Consider the following 19,546-nt stretch of genomic DNA (forward strand, 5'->3'; position numbering starts at 1 on the left):
TATGAGCTTCCACGTCTGTTGTCTTTACTATGGCACTAAGATTTCGAATTTCTTAAAGTGCATTCTCAAGATGGCACATTTAAAGCTGTTGAAATAAAAGGCTCAGTGGTTATTTGTTGATTTAAGCAATACAATTATTTTCTGAGCACAAAAGTGAAAATTCAGGAGCTTCTGAATGGAACTCATCTAGGGCTTAGAGCTGTCCGAAGAGTATCAAAGTAGTATCAAAGTTTCTGGAGATTTCCGTCGAGATGCCCAGTTAGAGACAGCAACTGTCACATGGGCATTGTTTTTAATAAACAGGAACCAGCCCGAAACCGAGTGAGATTGTCAGACAGCAACTAAAAATAAAAGCCAGTCAGGGCAACAACTTAATCCCTTTTGGCCAAAAAACAGTCGAACAAAAGGAGGGAAAGGAAAAGTGAAACCAAGTTTTCGGGGTGGAAAGGAGGTGGATGGGAGTAATGGATGTTCCGACAAAAAAGTTAGTTTTTAAGTCCGTTTAAGACATGTTCCCTGCAGAAAACTTTGAAATAAGTTCAGTTTCAGTAGTCAATTTTATGGCAGCTCTTACAATGATGTTACATGGCGATAAAGCTTTCATAATCATCGATTTTAATAAGCTTCTATGGCAATGTAATTCTTTGTTTTTAGCAAATGCGCTTTAAACGAAAGGTTCATCGTATTTATTTATAGAGAAATAGTTTTTCTTAGTCAATATTGAAATAAAAAATTTTGCAGCCTATCAATTAGTCTTAAAATGGACAAAAATATTAACTAATTTAAATTATTAAACTATTAGCTATTTTAAATAAATTACATTTTTATTGTTAGTATTCTTAATAGATAAGTATTTTGAATTAATGCGCTTGTCACTCTTATTAACTAATTTATATACATAAAATAACACAATTACTTAAAAAAAAAATATTTAAATATTTATTATATTAACAAATGCTATACTATTTACTAATATAAGTAACTAAAATTTGTAACTTATTTAAATAAATAAAATAAATAAAAAGAAATGTATGTTTATTAAAGCTTAAATTTTGTCAGCTTAGGGTAAAAATCTTTCTTAGCTATGATTTTCCTCAATTCCACAGTTAAACTAATACCGCCTCCATTTCTGTTTGCTTTCAGAACTCAAAGGCTCAGTCAATTAGCGATGAAGGCTTTGTGAGCGGCCAAGAGGTTTTTGGCCAGGCCACCGAGTAAGGAGCTCAATTCCGGCGGCGACGGAAATGGCTGCTTAAGTGGTGCGCATCCGAACCGGAACCACCGGCAGCAGCAAGTCGAGCACGCAACCGCCACTCAACTCATTAGCCCGGCCGTAAAGATGGCCAACTTGAGCTCCACCACCAGCACCACCCAGATTCCCCTGGCCAGCACGACCAACTGGAGCCTGACTCCGCCGGGGACCACCAGCGCCATCCTGGCGGATGTGGCTGCTGCCGCTGCTGCTGCGGCTGCGGAGGAGGAGAGGAGCGGCGGGATCATCCACAACCAGTTCGTGCAGATCTTCTTCTACGTCCTGTACGCCACCGTCTTCGTCCTGGGAGTCTTCGGGAACGTCCTGGTCTGCTACGTGGTGCTGCGGAACCGGGCCATGCAGACGGTGACGAACATATTCATCACGAACCTGGCCCTGTCGGACATACTGCTCTGCGTCCTGGCGGTGCCCTTCACCCCCCTGTACACGTTCATGGGCCGCTGGGCCTTCGGGAGGAGCTTGTGCCACCTGGTGTCCTTCGCCCAGGGCTGCAGCATCTACATCTCCACGCTGACCCTGACCTCCATCGCCATCGACAGGTACTTCGTGATCATATACCCCTTCCACCCGCGCATGAAGCTCTCCACGTGCATCGGCATCATAGTGAGCATCTGGGTGATAGCCCTGCTGGCCACCGTTCCCTACGGGATGTACATGAAGATGACCAACGAGGTGGTCAACGGCACGCAGGCCGGGAACGAGACCCTGGTGGAGGCCACTCTGATGCTGAACGGGAGCTACGTGGCCCAGGGATCGGGACTGCTGGCCGACGTCCCCGACGCCACCTCGGCGGCCCAGGCCTACATGCAGGTGATGACCGCCGGGTCGACGGGGCCGGAGGCGCCCTACGTGCGGGTGTACTGCGAGGAGAACTGGCCGTCGGAGCAGTACAGGAAGGTGTTCGGGGCCATCACCACCACGCTGCAGTTCGTGCTGCCCTTCTTCATCATCTCCATCTGCTACGTGTGGATCTCCGTGAAGCTGAACCAGCGGGCCAGGGCCAAGCCGGGATCGAAGTCCTCGCGGCGGGAGGAGGCGGATCGGGACCGCAAGAAGCGCACCAACCGGATGCTCATCGCCATGGTGGCCGTCTTTGGACTCAGCTGGCTGCCCATCAACGTGGTCAACATATTCGACGACTTCGACGACAAGTCCAACGAGTGGCGCTTCTACATCCTGTTCTTCTTCGTGGCCCACTCGATCGCCATGAGCTCCACCTGCTACAACCCCTTCCTCTACGCCTGGCTGAACGAGAACTTCCGCAAGGAGTTCAAGCACGTCCTGCCCTGCTTCAATCCCTCGAACAACAACATCATCAACATCACCAGGGGCTACAACCGCAGCGACCGGAACACCTGCGGTCCGCGGCTGCATCACGGCAAGGGGGAGGGGGGACTGGACGCCGACGACCAGGACGAGAACGGCATCACCCAGGAGACGTGTCTGCCCAAGGAGAAGCTGCTGATCATCCCGCGGGAGCCGACCTACGGCAACGGCACGGGCGCCGTCTCGCCCATCCTGAGTGGGAGGGGCATCAATGCCGCCCTGGTCCACGGCGGGGACCACCAGATGCACCAGCTCCAGCCCGCGCACCACCAGAATGTGGAGCTGACGAGGAGGATCCGCCGGCGCACGGACGAGACGGACGGCGACTACCTGGACTCCGGCGACGAGCAGACCGTGGAGGTGCGCTTCAGCGAGACGCCGTTCGTCAGCACGGACAACACCACCGGGATCAGCATCCTGGAGAGCAGCACGAGTCAGTGCCAGGACTCGGACGTGATGGTCGAACTGGGCGAGGGAATCGGCGCAGGCGGAGGGGAGCTCGGGAGACGATTCAACTGAGACAGGGTAAGTACCTGGGCGATGGATTAGTGTAAGCCACTCGGAGGGGAAACTGCAATCTCATGACTGGGCAATCATCAGAAATTGGACTTACAGTTTAGATTTTACCTTACAACACATTGCAGAAAGGAAAACTTTGTTAAGTTCGTATCATCTTTAATATATATTTATATAATGTATAGCATTATAATCACTTTTAACTCTTCCACCAAAAAATAATAAATTATTAAAGTCGAGTGTCCTCAACAATAGTATTACATATGGAATGCTTTTTCTATCTCGTAATAAAATTCCCTATCAATTGGCTTGCATACCTGAACATTTTTATTTTTTTCCCCATTTGTAAAAATATTTCATGTGACCTCTTATTTATCTGATAAATCATTTCGCTTATTAGTTAAACAGCTAACTTTAAAAATAGTTTTTTATATATTTTTATACTTATTTGTCCGGGGCTCTTTAGGTCAAAGCAGTCGAAAAGTTGCTTTGTGGACCAATATGAGATATACGTTTAAAGCCGTCCGTTCGAAGTTAACTGAAAGTTTGCTCATATCCCGCCAACAACAGCAGTTACTTTTATCAATATCACAAAAGAATCCGCCCGAATTCCATATCCTTTTCGTCACAGGGAGAGAGTCGAGTGGATTGCAAGCTCATCGCTTGATTGCGATTGTGCAGGACCGAAAATTGCTTACCGAATCACACAGAATTTTGATGAAGGAATCATCCCGTTTCTTTCCGGACAAAGAGCAGGCCATTAGTGGGAGCGAATTCTGAGCAAACCTGCATGGATTCTATAAAATTTGCAGTAAAAGCAAAGCGAACTTGCAGCATTCCCACTCCCGCCCCTTTGCCACAAAGGCCAGCATCTGGCAGCAGATTTTGGCAGTGTTTGGGCCAAATTTCGTTTGTTGAGCTGCAGTCTGGGAAAAACACTTACCTGCATAGTATTACCCGTACCCCAGTGAGCAGTAAATCAACTGCCATGAGTCAGCCAAAAGTTGCTTCCTGTCAGCGCACAAATCTCGACCTCCAAGCAGCCCCCAGAAGTTCCGCTCTTCGAGGAGGTAATAAAAGTACATGTTTTTGGAGGGGAACGGGTGCTGTAACTTGGTTAGCAGTGCAACATTTCTGACAGCTTTAATACTCTATTGAAATTTATGCGAAAAAGTACACCATGATTGTATTTTTAGCAGCAGAAGTTCAATTCCCCCCAAAAAGTAAAGGATTCAGCAAAATCTTTAAATTTGAAAGGGGCTGGTGTGGATGGGAAATGGAAAAATATAAATACCATCAATACCTATTTTTAAAAAAACGTGTATTTAATGGCATCAGTTCAGTCAGAATCAATCAAAATGAAACCTAATCCATTACAATGAATTTTGTATCATAAATCACATAAATAATATTTAATACAGCAACAGCATGCTGCAAAACTTTTTCCTAAGAATTTTGTATTTATTTAAATTGGTCTTGAGTTTCATCCCCATTGCGGAAACATACACAAATAATTTTCAAGAGCATAACTTCTTCGATATAAGCTGCTTAGAAAGCAACATAAAATCGTTGCGCATAAAGTTTCTTCTTTAAATGGCCATCCCAGGAACTTTTGAAGTCCGCCGGAGGCTGTGCGTCCGTGACGGATGGCCAGGACTTGGTAATGGATTACAGAAATATGAAAAACGTGCCGACAATAAAGCGACCCTTTAACGTCTCGGCCATTCCCCACTATTTCTCGGCCAAGATTGGGCAGGTGCACTAACATAAATATACATGCCTAATATATGCACACAAATTACCAACTAAATTGGCCACCAAATGCCAAGCAACATTTACTTCTGTGCCCATACTTATTTATAATCTTTGGATCTTACGATATACAGATGTCTAGCCAAAGTGAATAAGGGGTCATAAAGTTTATAAATACTTTTAATTCGATTAAAAACAAAGAGTTGAAGGCAGCAAACATAAAAAAGGAAGGTCCACACATTTCATTTCGAATTTTATAAATCAACATTTTAATTTGGTTTCGCCTTCGAAAACGTATGAAGTAATTTTTTTAGTGTGTATACAATATTTTTGGTTTGACGCAGTGTTTTCTTTTTGTTTGTGACCCAAATAAAATCATCTAACAGTTTTAAGCCTTCAATCTAATACGAATTTAAGAAAATAACAAGCAAACTAAAGTATTTTCATGATTTTCATGCCAAAAAAAGGATCAAATGTCTTCGTTGGATGAGTGGCAAGCAAAAAGATATTGCTTATGCATTATTAATGCAGTCTGCAACACTCGCAAAAATCTCTGAAAAAATAATTATCTTTGAAAGTTAATAAAGTAAAGAATCATTGTAAATGGCTAGGATATCACATAGTGCCCATAGCACTTTAATATATGTGTACATTTTAGTGGCTTTCCTCAATCTGGCACAAAGTATGCACTCAGTGAAATATCAACTAGCCAGGGGATGTTCTTGTTTGCATTTGGGTTATGTTTGCGGTGGGTTTTTGAAAGCACAGAGAGAGCTCAGACAGATGCCCAACGAGACCAGGATGTGTGAGCGGCGAAGGACCCCCGGCTAATGAATTATTCAGGCGGGTCGTTAGCAGAGCACAATCCCCCACGACTCTGCCTAATTACCCTGCCGGGCTGAGAGGCCGCCTGGACAGTAAATAAACGCAGCTCCTGTGGCCAGGACCTCTGGAGGCGAGTGGCAGGATGGGCCCCAACGAATGAATGAATGAATGAATGAAGAATGCCCGGCATATCTCAAATACGTATCTCGGCAAACTGCGACCGACTCTAATCTCCTCACCGAGATAGTTGCATGTCCGACCATCTGCATTATGCATGAGGTTCACTGCTCCGCATTTAGAGCAGTCTGCTCCGGACTCCGAGAATCCTTCTGTAAGCAAGTGAGAAACTCTATTTAACAACTTGATTTTTTTTGTTTATGGTGACACTCAGACAAATTTCTTATTGACTTAGGTTTTATAATTTAAGGCCCGATTTCTTATATGCACGGTAACAGAACTCAAACTATTCAAACTATGAAAACATATACAATTTTCCAGTATTAAGGTAACCAAAAGGATTTGAAAATATATTAATAACATTTTATTTTCCAATAGATTTAAAATTTCGAGTGAATGCTATCACTTATGTTTCATGATTGTAAGAACAAAACCAAAACAAAATCAAAACCCACTAATCTGACTTTGTAAAATGTGATTTACAATAGTTTAATCTATGTAAAGCAAGAATAACACCAAATTTTATTTAGAAGCTAACAGCGTGCTTACTAATAAATCTCTGTCTAAATTTCCGTAATAAAGAATTTCTTGTCTTCAAATAATTTTTCTTAGTGTAGTAAACTGCATGTCTGCTAATGGCAAATGGTTGCAAAAAGTTCTCGTGACTTCGATCGAGAACAATGTAAGCCGGACAGCAACTGATAACTGCTGGAAAGTTTTTAGACTAAAAGTGCTGTGAACAAAGTTTTCTGCTTGTATTTAGATCAAATTTGCAGCAATTTGAAACACTCACCGCAATAAGTTTTGTGCAGCGACCACACGGTAGCAATTGAAATTTTTGTGCCAGCCACACAGAAACTGCAAATAGTTAAGTGCAAACCAATTTTTAGCCACGAGGTAAATTTTGATAACTTAAAAATTCCATTATTGCCTAATTTTATATTTATACACATTGAAGCCTGTTTGTCGTATTAAATTTATTCAAGCAAAAGTGGGAATGCATTTAAATGGCTTTAGGAAGACTTAAATCTAAAAACGAAAATTTAAAAAACAGGTGAAATTGATAACTAGTTTCGGTATTAGTAAATTCCATCAGTTTTTCTATCCAATGGCACATCAAATATAATTAAATTTATCTATTTTTCTGAATTCCATTTGCCCTAGGATTTGATTGCTATTCGTTAACCTTTTATGTACTTTGTTTTATTCTCCAATCGAATTTGAATTCGCAATACGCATTTAGACCGAATGGCAATGCATTTCCCATTTTCCAGGCCCTCCAATCAATCACACTAAAAGTGCATAATGGTGTTGTAAAATCAAAGAGTCTGATTAAACCGATACTAAAGCGATACCAAGGGTATAAATATCGAGAGTTTGGCAAACATGCCACGCCCCCATCCATTCAGGGGGGCGTAGGAATGTGCATGTGAGTGTGTGTGGATTTAACGGCTACAATAACAAGGACTTTGGCTGCTTATCAGACAGACACCCTCACTCTCGCATAAAGAGGAATAACATTATTTCAATATGTACTTACACTCGATGCGAAATGTTTTTGGCATTGGCTGGCAATAAAAAAATTATTGCCTGGCATTTACTTGTTCACGCGATCGTCGCAGTCCTCCAAATCGGGGATTTTAAGTGTTATGAAACATGTGTTCCCTTTGGCAATTTCACGGGGAGTTGACGCCCCTCCATATAAGAAGTTAAGGAGGGGAAAATACTGTGTCTTAGCAAAGTTTGCATAAAAATTTGAAAGTCATCTTCAGATTAAGATACCGAGAAAAGTCAGGGTTAATAAATAAACCAAAACATTTAAAATTTGTAAGCAGCGTTTTACTTTTGAAAACCTAAGACTTTTGATAGATTTATATGTATGCAGGAATTGCAATATAAGCTTTAATTTTAAATGAGTTTTCGTATACTATAACTTTTGATTATATCAGTTGTTGATTTAAAAATGTATAGAAAGAATGTTTAAATTTTTAAAATTTTAAAATATTTAACAAACAAAAAAATATAATATACAATTCCTCTTAAAATCCAAATGTAATTACATACCTTAAGCTAAATTTCAAATTTTATTTTTTTTAAATTTATTTCATTCCGTTTTTTATTTGTATTAATATTTCCCCTTTACCCACGCCTCTGACAGGCAAAACCAAACATCTTTGCCCGAGGGCTTGGGCACTTAAGGATAGGTATATCAAATCGTATTTATGCTGTCGGCAGATGCTGAATAAGCCAACTCGAATGACAGACAGATATTTGATGTGAATGTCTGCCTGTGTGGAAATAAATGCGTTTAATGAAGTTCCCTTTGGCCAAATGGCACAACAGGAAGTCTCTAATTGATGCCTGGATACGTTCCTTGTTCGTTTTATCTTCATGTGGTAATCGATAGTGTGGCAGCTGCCTCACAGATTTGCCACAGATTTTCCATTTATCTGATTGGCTTGAGTTAAAAAAGAGGCAAATGCCAGAGAGAGATTTCTGCACTTGATGTTCTGGACGAAACACCATTAAAGCTACAAATTAAGTTAAAGCAATCATAAACATTTAATGCGTTTAGAATGGTTTACTGCAGCTTTAGTGACATTTATTCAATAAGGAAATAAATTATTGATTGATTGAACTACTTAAGGCAGATAATGTTAGGAAGGGGAATTAATACGTTTTAAGATATGCAGAGCAATTTTGCTTTTGTGCCTTGCAAGATTTCGATTTAATTATATAATAGTTTAATTGAATTTATACCCGTAAAGTATTTTAGCTTATTTTCTGGCTATTTGAAGGCTTTGCTTTTTATTCGAACGGAAACCAAAATTCATTTTGGTTTGATCATACTGCTCAGTACAAAAGTCATGTTTGAATCATTAGTTATTTATGATATTAAATATTTTGTTCAATTAAACGAACTTATTTCCCAGACAGTATTCCCCTATTTCGCCGGTCCCGTGATGAAACTTATCTGACCAATGCAATTACGCCTTCATTTTCGCACCCAATTCAAAGTGTTTGGGCGGAAATCCAGCCATATGTGGGTGGCCTGTGCTCGGGCATTGGAGTGCTGGACCCACATGGCCATCGGGTCGAAACAAACAGCAAACACGGCCATTAGAGCCGTGCGAATCTACGGTGGACGGAAGAGAAAAGGACCCTGGACTTGGCCAATTAAGCAATTACGCTAACAAGCTTTATTATGTTGGGCAAGCAAGGCTGAAACCAACAATGGCGACCCACCCAGGAAACTAGCCAAGGTGTTGAGCAAACAATTAAAACGGAAAGCGCATAGGACAGCAGACGGATGGCGCTCCGAATCCGGTTATAGTCGGAGTCTATTTGGAGTCCCGGCCAAGACGAGTCGGCCATCTCGAGCGAATTTAAAGTGGGCCAGATTAGGTGCTAAGAACAGCCTGCGGGAAATTTATGAGCGAAAAGTTTGCTCTTCCTGCTCGCCCGTCGGCATAAATTATAGAAAACAAGGGACCTTCCGGCGGACCCCCAAGGAGTTTCCTGTCCGCAGAGGAAAATAAGTAAAGAAGGGAAACTTTCGACACATTGAAATTGATGGTCATAAATTTTATTGACTTGTTGTCGGGCTGCTAGAGTGGCTGCTTAGTAAAATGTTCTGTATGTACATGTATATGGGTGTTTCCATCAGTTTGTTGCCTCTTTTTATGGGGCAAACGATTATGAGGCACCCAGACATGTTGAACTAGGCTTAGTCAAACAGTCCCAGCGTTTAACTCACTCATCCAAAGTGCCCTCCGACAATTACGACTGGCCAAAGGGGTTGAGTATATAGACATACTATACGATTATATACAAGTCATGTCCGGCACGTAGAGTTTTCCCCGGCAGAAGCAGCCGCTGGAATTTCTATCTGACTTGGCAGCCATTCCGTTTACACTGGCTGGAGCGGGTTTGATCAAATTAAAAGATTTTCAATATTCATATTTCAATTGGGAAGCAGCGAGCTGCCGACGCAAACGATTGCCGAGCAAGTGAAAAGGAAAACATTTTTATTAGAAGACTTCTTTAATTGGGGGAAAATTCAACAAGAAATTGTTTAGATTTATTGCCTGCAGGGCTTCTTGAAATCACAAAAATCAAATTGATTTACTCTTTGTGGAAATTGATGGAATTTATTAAAAGATAATTCATGCTATTTGCAACTTATTATTTTATTTTATTTTATTTTGAATATAGTATTATTTTACACTTATCAATAACCAAAATAATTTAATAATAAATAAATAAGTTTAACTTTTAGCAAAATTAAACTTTAAAAAATATTTCCTTTTGAAGGAATTTTTAGTTAAAAAGTATTTTAGTAATTATTCCACCTTTTTTTGTCTCACGATTAATTTAATATTAATTAGTACATTAAATAATTATCCATTTCCCATAAAAAAAAAATATAAAATTAACACTTACAACAAGCTAAATGAATAGGTTCAACTACATAAAGTCCGTATTTAATAAATTGAAACTCCTCGAAGTTATTTATCTACCAAAGAATCCACCTCAAGTTCATTTCGTCCAGTGTCCTGCTTAATCGAAGGAAAGTGCGTCAGAGTGTGTGACGGCTTAATGTCTGCCTGCATTCTGTCTTTGTTATTGATGAAAATTGTCTATAAAAGCGAGCCAAGTTTATGCTCCATTAAATGCCATAAAAGGCGTTTGCCATGACTTATATGTGAGGGACGTGGCGACCAGTGGTCAGGTTGGACTGCTTTAACAGAAAGATAGAAAGATATATATATACCTACATACACACAACTAATTTATGCTTGAAGTTTTCCTTTTGATCCCTGACTCTTTGTGGGATTCTGGGTGCAGAGTCCTGTCCCTGCCCCCTTCCACTTGGTTCACCCGTGTTGACAGCGGAGCTTAGCGCCACTTAATATGAGCCAAAGGCAATATTAACTTGACAGTGGCTCATCCAACTGGGTAATCGGGACGGGGTGTGTCCTCCGGAGCCGTCTTCATTAGCTACTTTATTAACAGTTAATTAAATTTTGTGTTTAATGATTGGCGGGACAAAAGTCAAGCGGGCGGGGTGTAAAGCTAATATTAAAAATGCTTGCGGCTTGGCATTTATTAAAGTTCCCAAAAAGTCAATTTCGTCTAGGGAAGTGGCGTTGCCTAGGCTGCCAAGCCGGCAATTACGAGTTTAATGAAACGAGAAATGCCTTTTATAATAATTGGCCAAGCAAAAATACCAAACACAAGCCAACAAACAGTTTCAGCACGAGTAATTTTCGGGATAATAGAGCAGGAAATTTGTTTTCATGGGCCCAAGTAGAGCTGACCCTTCAAGAAGCCTACGTATGTCATGGCCCGAAAAATCCCTTTCAAAATAACTGAATTCTAATTACACATTCTGCACAGCATTTCTCGCATGTACCCGGATTGGAATTCACTCTTACATTCCTTGCAAAAAATGAGGAGAGGGCTTATGCTTTTCAAAAGGCTGAAACACATAATTATGCAGCTCAGAATCTCGAATGACAACCGTGTAAAACATGGAGCCCCAGTGGAAAAAAAAGGAAAACAGGACAGGCAAACAAACCGAGCGCAGTCAGCCAGGCGTGGTAATTGGGTCGGAGTCGGGGAGTTTTCCGAGGAGCACCTGGAGGAGGTCCTGCGAACACCTGGGAGTGTCTAGGAGGACTCCTCCTGTCAGCAGGTGGTGTTGCCAAGGACTTAAAGGGCGTCAAGAAAATGTTTGCTTGGCTTGAGAGCCTGTCATCAGCGGGCAACAGACAAGGGCATTTTTTCAGCCAGTTCCTAATTTATGTGCCAGCGAAGGCAAACAAAATTTTGAATGCTAAAAAAAACAATGTAGCTGGGCCTCAGCGAATTTTTTCCCTTCAAGAATTTGTACTTTAATGTTTGGACAGAGAAGAAAACGTACTTGAAAACCCCCCACCCCCCTTGGGCGAAAAGTAGTAAATGCCGGGAAAAACTTTCATGTGAGAGAAAAAAGCTACCTAACAAAAAAACGGAAAAAGAAAAGAAAATTCTGGCAAGGGATTTACAAAAGACGGCTGAAATATTATCATAAATGTGAGCCCCGACTGGTTGCTATTCTCTTTGAGTGGGTTAAAGTAAAGCAAACGACGTTTTGGTGTCCTGGGAATGGTATTAAAAAGGAAAGTTAAATGAGAATAACTATTAAAAAATAATATAAAAAACGTAATTGTACTTAAAGGAGTAATAAAATAGTTATTCAGTGGCATTTAGTGGTCCCAAACACAAGATGTATAAAAATGTTAATGTCGTTAACAACGCATTCTTGATGATTAAGGCGGTCAAGCCAAAAGAAGGGAGATTGGATTGCAGAATATCTGTCAGAAAATAAATTACGTCCAGAAAATTATAATTTGTGCTTATCATATTTCCAGAATTTTGGCATATTTCTGACCCAGCCCCACAGCTTGTTATGGTCCAAACCTGTCTGCAAGAGACATGAATCCTGACAAATTTCTGCCTCATAATTCATGGTGCACAGGTAAAACAGAAACCTGCCACAAGGCATACAAATTCCAAAAAAAAAACATGTCACCAGAAAAGCTTGGCTTGGAAAATGCTGTGTTTTTCCATCAATTTTTTTTCCAACGAACAGAAAACTGTGCTTCGCAACTCAGTTTTGGGTCATTAGGGGGCTTTTTCATGGAAAATTATAATTAAAGCCATGGCCAAAATCAATCACATTAAACCAACAAATGTGCGAAGCGAATCAAGCCGGGGAAAAAATGAATGAATAGCCGAGATGAAAAGAAAAGAAGGGAAAAAACATGCACATTAACATTATTTTAATCAAGGGAGCTGCACCTTGTGTTGCTATTCAGATTGGTATCGCAGCCAGACAAACTCCCCACCATGGCACAAAAAGCTGGCATTTTCTTGTTCTTTTTTGAGACAACACCGAGACGACCTGCATGTCATTAAGCCACAGGCATCTCGTCCTTACAAGTGACAGGAGAAATCATCATTCATTTTCGTCGGGGCTTCCGTCAATGACAATCAAGCTGAGTGGGTTGTGAAATTGGGCTGATGACGAGCAGGCGATTCGATCCAAATCAATCGGTGCGCGGACAGTTTGAACAAAGACGAGTTTTAAATCAGATGTAATTCAGTGACTTAAAGCGAGATGGATGATTGTGTGGCAGCTTTGATGGATTACCTAAGATCTTGGGGTTTAATTAGGAACCGTTCCTGAAAAAGGTTTGACAGCTTTTTTAAAATTTGCATTGTTTTAAATTTCAAAATTATTTTTAATTTATTTTTCGTGTATTCTAAGGGTTTTTAAAAATGTTTGAGGAAAATCGTTAGGGTTTTTATTTTGGTAGCTTATTTTTATTTAGGCTTAAAAATATATGAATTTTATTTGCCCCAAATATATTGACCTTAAATTACCTTCATTAGTTTTTAATCAAAATAAATGTACTTTTAAGGGCTTTAACATACAACTATTATTTTTAAACAAGAGCTGGAATAATTTAAAGAATATTTTATTGATAAACGGTTAGTATCTAATTTACATTTCCCCCAAAATCTCGATGTAACTTGCCAACAAATGTTAGTCTAAGGCGTAAACAAACAATCATATATTTTCTAAATTTCCATAAAACAATTGCCCAGACAAGTTCCACTTATTTTGTTATCGTAGGTTCCTATTTATTTTATTGCTCCGAGTATTTACCGAACTTGACTTTGCCCCATTTCATTTTTCCGCGTCCCGACTGCCATTTCATTTTGTTTTGATTCGCGTGTCCAACAGCCATGGCAATCACCACCCTACGTGCCCGGCATATCAATAAAACAAATACATTGGCCCCTAAACCAGAAAGCGATTGTCGTTTGACAATTTCCGACCAGCCAACTTATATATTATTTAAACGGCGAAAGTGAATTAAAATTAAATTTTCTGTTATTTCCCCGCGCGTGGATCACCCGCCCTCTGAAAGTCCGCCGCAGGCAAATTACTTTTATAAACTCCCTGACAAACCACGACCAGCCAAAGTCCTTCACAATTCCCTCGGCAGACCGCAGTGGGTATTGCGTATGGGGAAAAGTATTTGAAAAATTTAATTTTGTCTAAAATGCGGAAAGTAGACAAAACAAATGTGTAAAAATGCTCCTCCCTAAAATTGCTTCGCTTATTGCTCTCATAATATTGTCTAAGTTCAAGTTAATAATTTGAATGATGCCACATCGTTTGGACGTCTAAGTGAGTCCCTACTCGCTGGATATTTATTACTTGAGATACATCACCGCCAACACCAGACATTGTATAGTCAGGAGCACACTTTCCAGAGCCCTCCGAAATGGTTCGTCATTTCTCTTGGCCTTAAGTCGCGCCTTTTGGCCATTATTGTTAGCAGAGTGGTGTGGAAAGGACTGAAAACAAGTTGCAGAATCAGGGTCACAAATGGGTGTTTGACAACTTTTTCAACAAGAAGAAAAAGGGGTTTTAAGATAAAAGGTCACTTTATTGGAGACTAATGTTGCAATGCTAAATAAAACCAATTTAAGTTCATTTATTACAAATAATTTATATACAAATTTTGGATAAAACAAATTTGAATTAATTTTTTTTAAATAATGTTGATACCAATTTTAATAAATATTTTAGTTTTTGGTAAAAAGAGGGCACCTTATTTTATTATGTCCTGACTTAATATACGCTTTACAGCCTCATGCCTAAATATGCATAAATCCCGCCAAAAATAAGCCCCCCTTCCATTTATCACATCGCCTGTACTTAATAATCAGACATAATTTATAAGCGGAATTACCCCGAAATAGAATTACATTTAAAGTGCGTTGCCCTAGGTGGAATATTAGAATAAGCTGATGGCTCAAGTGCTCAGACCTCACTTAACCCGGCGACTTGTGGACTCGGCATAAGGTCACTGTCCATGCCTCCGACTTGAGTAAGCAGAATTTCCAGCCAGATTTGCATGGACTTAACCGGTATTGAACTCTGTCGACCCGGCCCAAAAAGAACGGCCTCTTCCTGACGGCAGCAAATATTTGCATTCGAGCTGTCCACACACTCACTTGGGAATCCTTTTTACGGGGTAGAGGCTGTTCCACACACTTTCGGAAGGAATGGTGCTCTTTTTTCGGCATGCTCTTGTAATGTAAATCTATTTTAATATATGCAGCAATTAAAAATACATCAGCTTACTTTCGAGCGCCTTTGGCAGCGCCCACATCCTGGGGATGGTCCTGTCATTTAATGTGCCATTTTGGGCTCATTAAATTTCATTGCGTTAAATGTTCCCATGTCATGCATACAGTGAGTAATTTTTTGTAATATTTAAAGCACTTTTCGTCTCTCGGCATAATTTAAACATCAACTAAAAGTAATGAGGTGTCGAGAGGCCTCGGTTCGGAGATGATAGCATTCCATTAAACGGTGATGTCAGTGCGACACCTTCATTTACATAAAGACCAACACGTGTCGGCGACTGTCATTGAACTGTCATCCGATCCCATTTGGAGTCCTTGTCCCTCCCCCTCCCCCCTCCCATCTCGGGCACTTCCTGTTTTGCCTAATTACTGTTGTGCCTGTGAAAAATTCATTAAATGCCCCGACACCCTAATCAGCCGCTTGACTCCATGGTTGCCATATCTGTTGGCTAAATTTAGTCGGCATCGCAATTCATTAAAAAGAACATCCTACTCGTCGAGTTGTTGAGTCGAGGTCCTTGGAATCCGTGTAGTTGTCTGACTGTGGGGCCCGTGGCATCCTCTTCACCAACTTGACATTTGTACTGGAGCCACACAGTTTGTTTTCTGTCGCCATCTAATTGCGGCCAACTTAAAATCCTCTCGAGGCATGAGAAGCCGTAAAGGACAATTGCATGTGGCTGCCGTTACAGGATATGAGCAATCCAAGTATTAAACACTCAGGTATTGACACGATGTCGAACAGCAAAGGGCAATTAGCTGACCAAATAAAATAATGAATGTATAGAATTTAATATGACGGACTTAAATTATTGATTTTTAATGACATAATATGTTGCGTTGACTTTTGCTCTTAATAGCTATTATATTAATAAATTAAAATGTTTTCATAATAAATGGCAGTCACTTAAATTTCTGAATAATGAAATACACTATCAAGTCGAAGGAAAAAACAAATGCTTAATTTTTTTCCTATTTAAGATTTTTTTCAAATTTCTTTTCTGGGCACATTTCTCTTATTGATTTTTGTATCGCTTTGTTTTGTTAAAATGTTATGTTATTAGTTTCTTTTTTAAGTCATTTTATTACTAAACTAAAATGTATTCATAATTAATGGCTGTCACTTAAATTTCCAATTAATGGAAAGCATCATTAAATCTTCTTTACTATTTTAAAAAAGGGAAAAAATTTGTTAATTTTTAATTATTCGGTATAGCTTTAAAAAGCTTAATTTGGGTTTTTTTACAGATATTTCATAAATTAGATATCGGTAATGATATTAAAAATTGTTCTTATACATTTTGTGGACTTGCAGTTCCTTTACTCTTATTGATTTTTTTATTGCTTTGTTTTGCTAAACATTTTATTGTCATTCTTTATTTATTTCGCCAAAAGAACTTTTCGAAACTAGGCGAAAAAAACACCAAAAAAAACTAAACCCATCTCATCACCGACAAGAACAATAGCAAAGCAATAAAAGAAAACTTTTGTTTTTGGGGGACACAGTTTGGGAACATCTAGGAAAGACAACAAGCGCAAAAGTACAATCATTAAAATTAATTACACAAACATTAATGTGCCGCAGGCAATTAGGGTTCCCAACCGACAGAGGTGAACCTCGACCCGGGACCCGAGATTCTACAATTTCCGCATGCTCCTGCCAAGGACTCCGATTGCAGACCACAACCAAGTAATTCCTTTACGCACCCCAAACACACACGGAAAAAGCTAAAATAATTTTACATTTTAAACTGTGTATAATTATTTATTTTACGTAATAATACTATTATAACCTCATACCACTGATGAGGTTATAACCACTGTCTTCTGCAGATTTGGAAAGGAAAGCTATGTATTATTAAATTAAAGCAAAGATTCAACTATTTCTGCTGAGACTAGAATTCTATTAGCAGATTAGATACAAATTTAAAATATTCTTAAAATTACCTCAGTGTGATGGTTGCTTTTGTTTTTCTCTGTGCACCTACGCACACAATGATGCCCGCAGAACGCCCACAAGACACACACAATCACAGTCGACAATAATGAATACTTAATAAAGCGGCATTCAAGGTGGTCGGACTCTCGGTCGACGACAAACAAAGGCGGCCAGCAGGCCAAAGACCATGGCTAAGGCTGCGGGCAAAGTTTACCTTTGTAAGGACCTGCGTGTCCACCTCCAGCCCTTCTTCTCCTCCGGTCCCGTTCTGCTCCTTTTTCGCTGTTTTTGTTATTTTTCTCCTTGTTAGGCGGCAAATTTTATTTCAATTATCAACACCCAAGCGGGCGGTATTAAGGATTCAAGTTGATTTAATTTGTCAGCAGCAAACCTGTCGTTAAAGGCACAAAACCAGATGGGTCAGGTTTTTTGTTCGCTTTCGATTCCAACTAAACAATTAGAGCGCCATCTGCAAGCTTTATGTACAAAAGGGAATATTTTAATCGATGCAAGCTCCGCAAATTGAATTGATTAAAATCATATCATTATTTTTAACACACAACATTACCTTGCTTACTTAAATGGATTAAAAGCAAACAAACTAGGAAGAAAACATACTGATTTCCATGTCCTTAAAGGCATTTTGAGATAGTGTCATAATTTTAAACAAACAAGATTATAAAAATGGAATAAAGGTGTTTGGAATCATAATAGGCAGTCCCACGCCAACTGCAAAATTTGACTCTCAAATTAAGTTTTAATCCAGCACGTTCGGCTCCTACGATTTTCCCTAACCAGATTTCCATGGAATCACAAACTGCAAATTGATAGCCTTATACAATAAATCGATTCACCCACTATGTACGTCGACAACCGCACTTTGTGCATAATTTTTGTGGAAAATTTTCCAGAATTCGAACTGTAATTTTAATTAAAATGTACAAATATAAAAGCTGTTTCTGCAGCGGAAATCAAAAAGGCAAATTACAAAAATTCATTGTAAATAATAGCATATATATTAGATTTCGGAAAAAAAGAGGGGAATAGTGTCTATTCAGTTAGGAATTATCCTTTAATTGGATTCAAAATCGATTTGTTCGTTTTTAAATTAACTAACTCCCTGTGTTCCGAATAACAATTGGAGCACATCCTAATCGAAGTGATTAATTTAACAGTGCTTCTGTCACACGTAATAATTGAATTGATTAAATAATAAAGCAACGATTAAAGTTGACAGACATGCAAGCCACAACACGTCACCACTGCGTATACGTAATGCATGCTATTGAGGAGATGAAAACGAGAAAAATAAGGGGACGTTAACTGTTGTGCAACAAGTGGTTAATGCTAATTAGGACTTCCTGTGGTGGGGATATAGCAAGGACATGCAGATGATGACAACAATAAGGATGCCGATGCCGATGTCGATGTCGATGTCAACAAGGCTGGGCAAACAATAACGAAAGCAGGGGCTGGCTCAAATATGTTCTGCCGCCAGGACCAACTTGCAATCCGATGCTCCTTTAATTGGGCAGACGACTGGAGCCTGCTGATGATGATTATGGGCATCTGGGCGAACCAGTATTCTTATACAGTAAACAATAAACAATAATAACACATCTTTACTAAAATTTCCGTGTGAAAGTTTTTTAATAGACGAAATATTTTAAAATTAAAAGTAATATTTTTTGATAGCAACGTTATTTATAAAACTAATACATTAAATAAGCGCATATTTATTTACTTCTTTGAAAAAACATATTCATTATTGATTTGTATTACTTACTATACTATACTGATAAAATTTTCCATCATAATCGACATCCACTGTATGTATTTGCTATTTAATTGAAATACTGACTCTGAGCCTCAAATTTTTCCATTAAGCTCATTCAAAGGCGATTTGCGATTTGTAGAGGCAAGATGGCAAACAAATTGGCATAAGCTGCTTGCATGCGAAGAGGTATTACGACATCTTTCCGGGTTTGCTAAACGTGGGCGACATATACTCACTAAGTAGAACGACTTTCGTTCCAAAGAGAGTGGGAGGAATATTATTACAGCATTAAACTGACAATTTTAGAAATTCAAAGACCTCTAGTGTTACTTCTATGTGTGACAGTCAATCAATCTGTCCGACTTAAAACCAATTTTAACTCTTTTCTTCTTTGTGTTTTACAGATTTTCGAAACGCATTTCTAAGCATCTTCTTGGACGGACTTCTATTGAATTGTGCTAGTAATTCAAGCCAAAATAATGCAGGGAAATGTCAGCTGGATTTCGGAAGTCCTTTTGTAAGCCACCCTCAACATAGACGAGTAGAGAAATGCTGATAAATGGCAAATCAAGTGACAACGATGGGAAAAGTGGTGGCGAGGAATGTGGTTGTCTAGCAATTGGCTGAAACAGCTACACAAGTCATTGATATCAGATGTGTGTATATATTTTATGGGTGTGACTGGGTGGGTTAATGGAGTGTGTGGGGGGTGTGACTGGGCCTAAAGGCAGAACTGCCTCTTTATAAT

The 19,546-nt window shown here is 39.5% G+C and overlaps 1 protein-coding gene across 1 annotated transcript in view; it reads left to right on the forward strand.

The window, feature by feature from the left end:
• Positions 1-19,308, forward strand: part of LOC108039480 (prolactin-releasing peptide receptor) — a 33,609-nt gene extending 14,301 nt beyond the window's left edge. Inside the window, exons 2-3 of the mRNA XM_044461613.1 lie at positions 1,144-3,124; positions 19,203-19,308. Of these exons, the coding sequence (XP_044317548.1) occupies positions 1,340-3,118 (1,779 nt within the window). The 5' untranslated portion in view covers positions 1,144-1,339 and the 3' untranslated portion in view covers positions 3,119-3,124; positions 19,203-19,308. The remainder of the gene's footprint in view (positions 1-1,143; positions 3,125-19,202) is intronic.
• The last annotated feature ends 238 nt before the right edge of the window (positions 19,309-19,546 follow it).

Source organism: Drosophila rhopaloa, unplaced genomic scaffold (assembly GCF_018152115.1).
Source record: "Drosophila rhopaloa isolate 14029-0021.01 unplaced genomic scaffold, ASM1815211v1 contig_47, whole genome shotgun sequence".
NCBI lineage: Eukaryota > Metazoa > Arthropoda > Insecta > Diptera > Drosophilidae > Drosophila > Drosophila rhopaloa.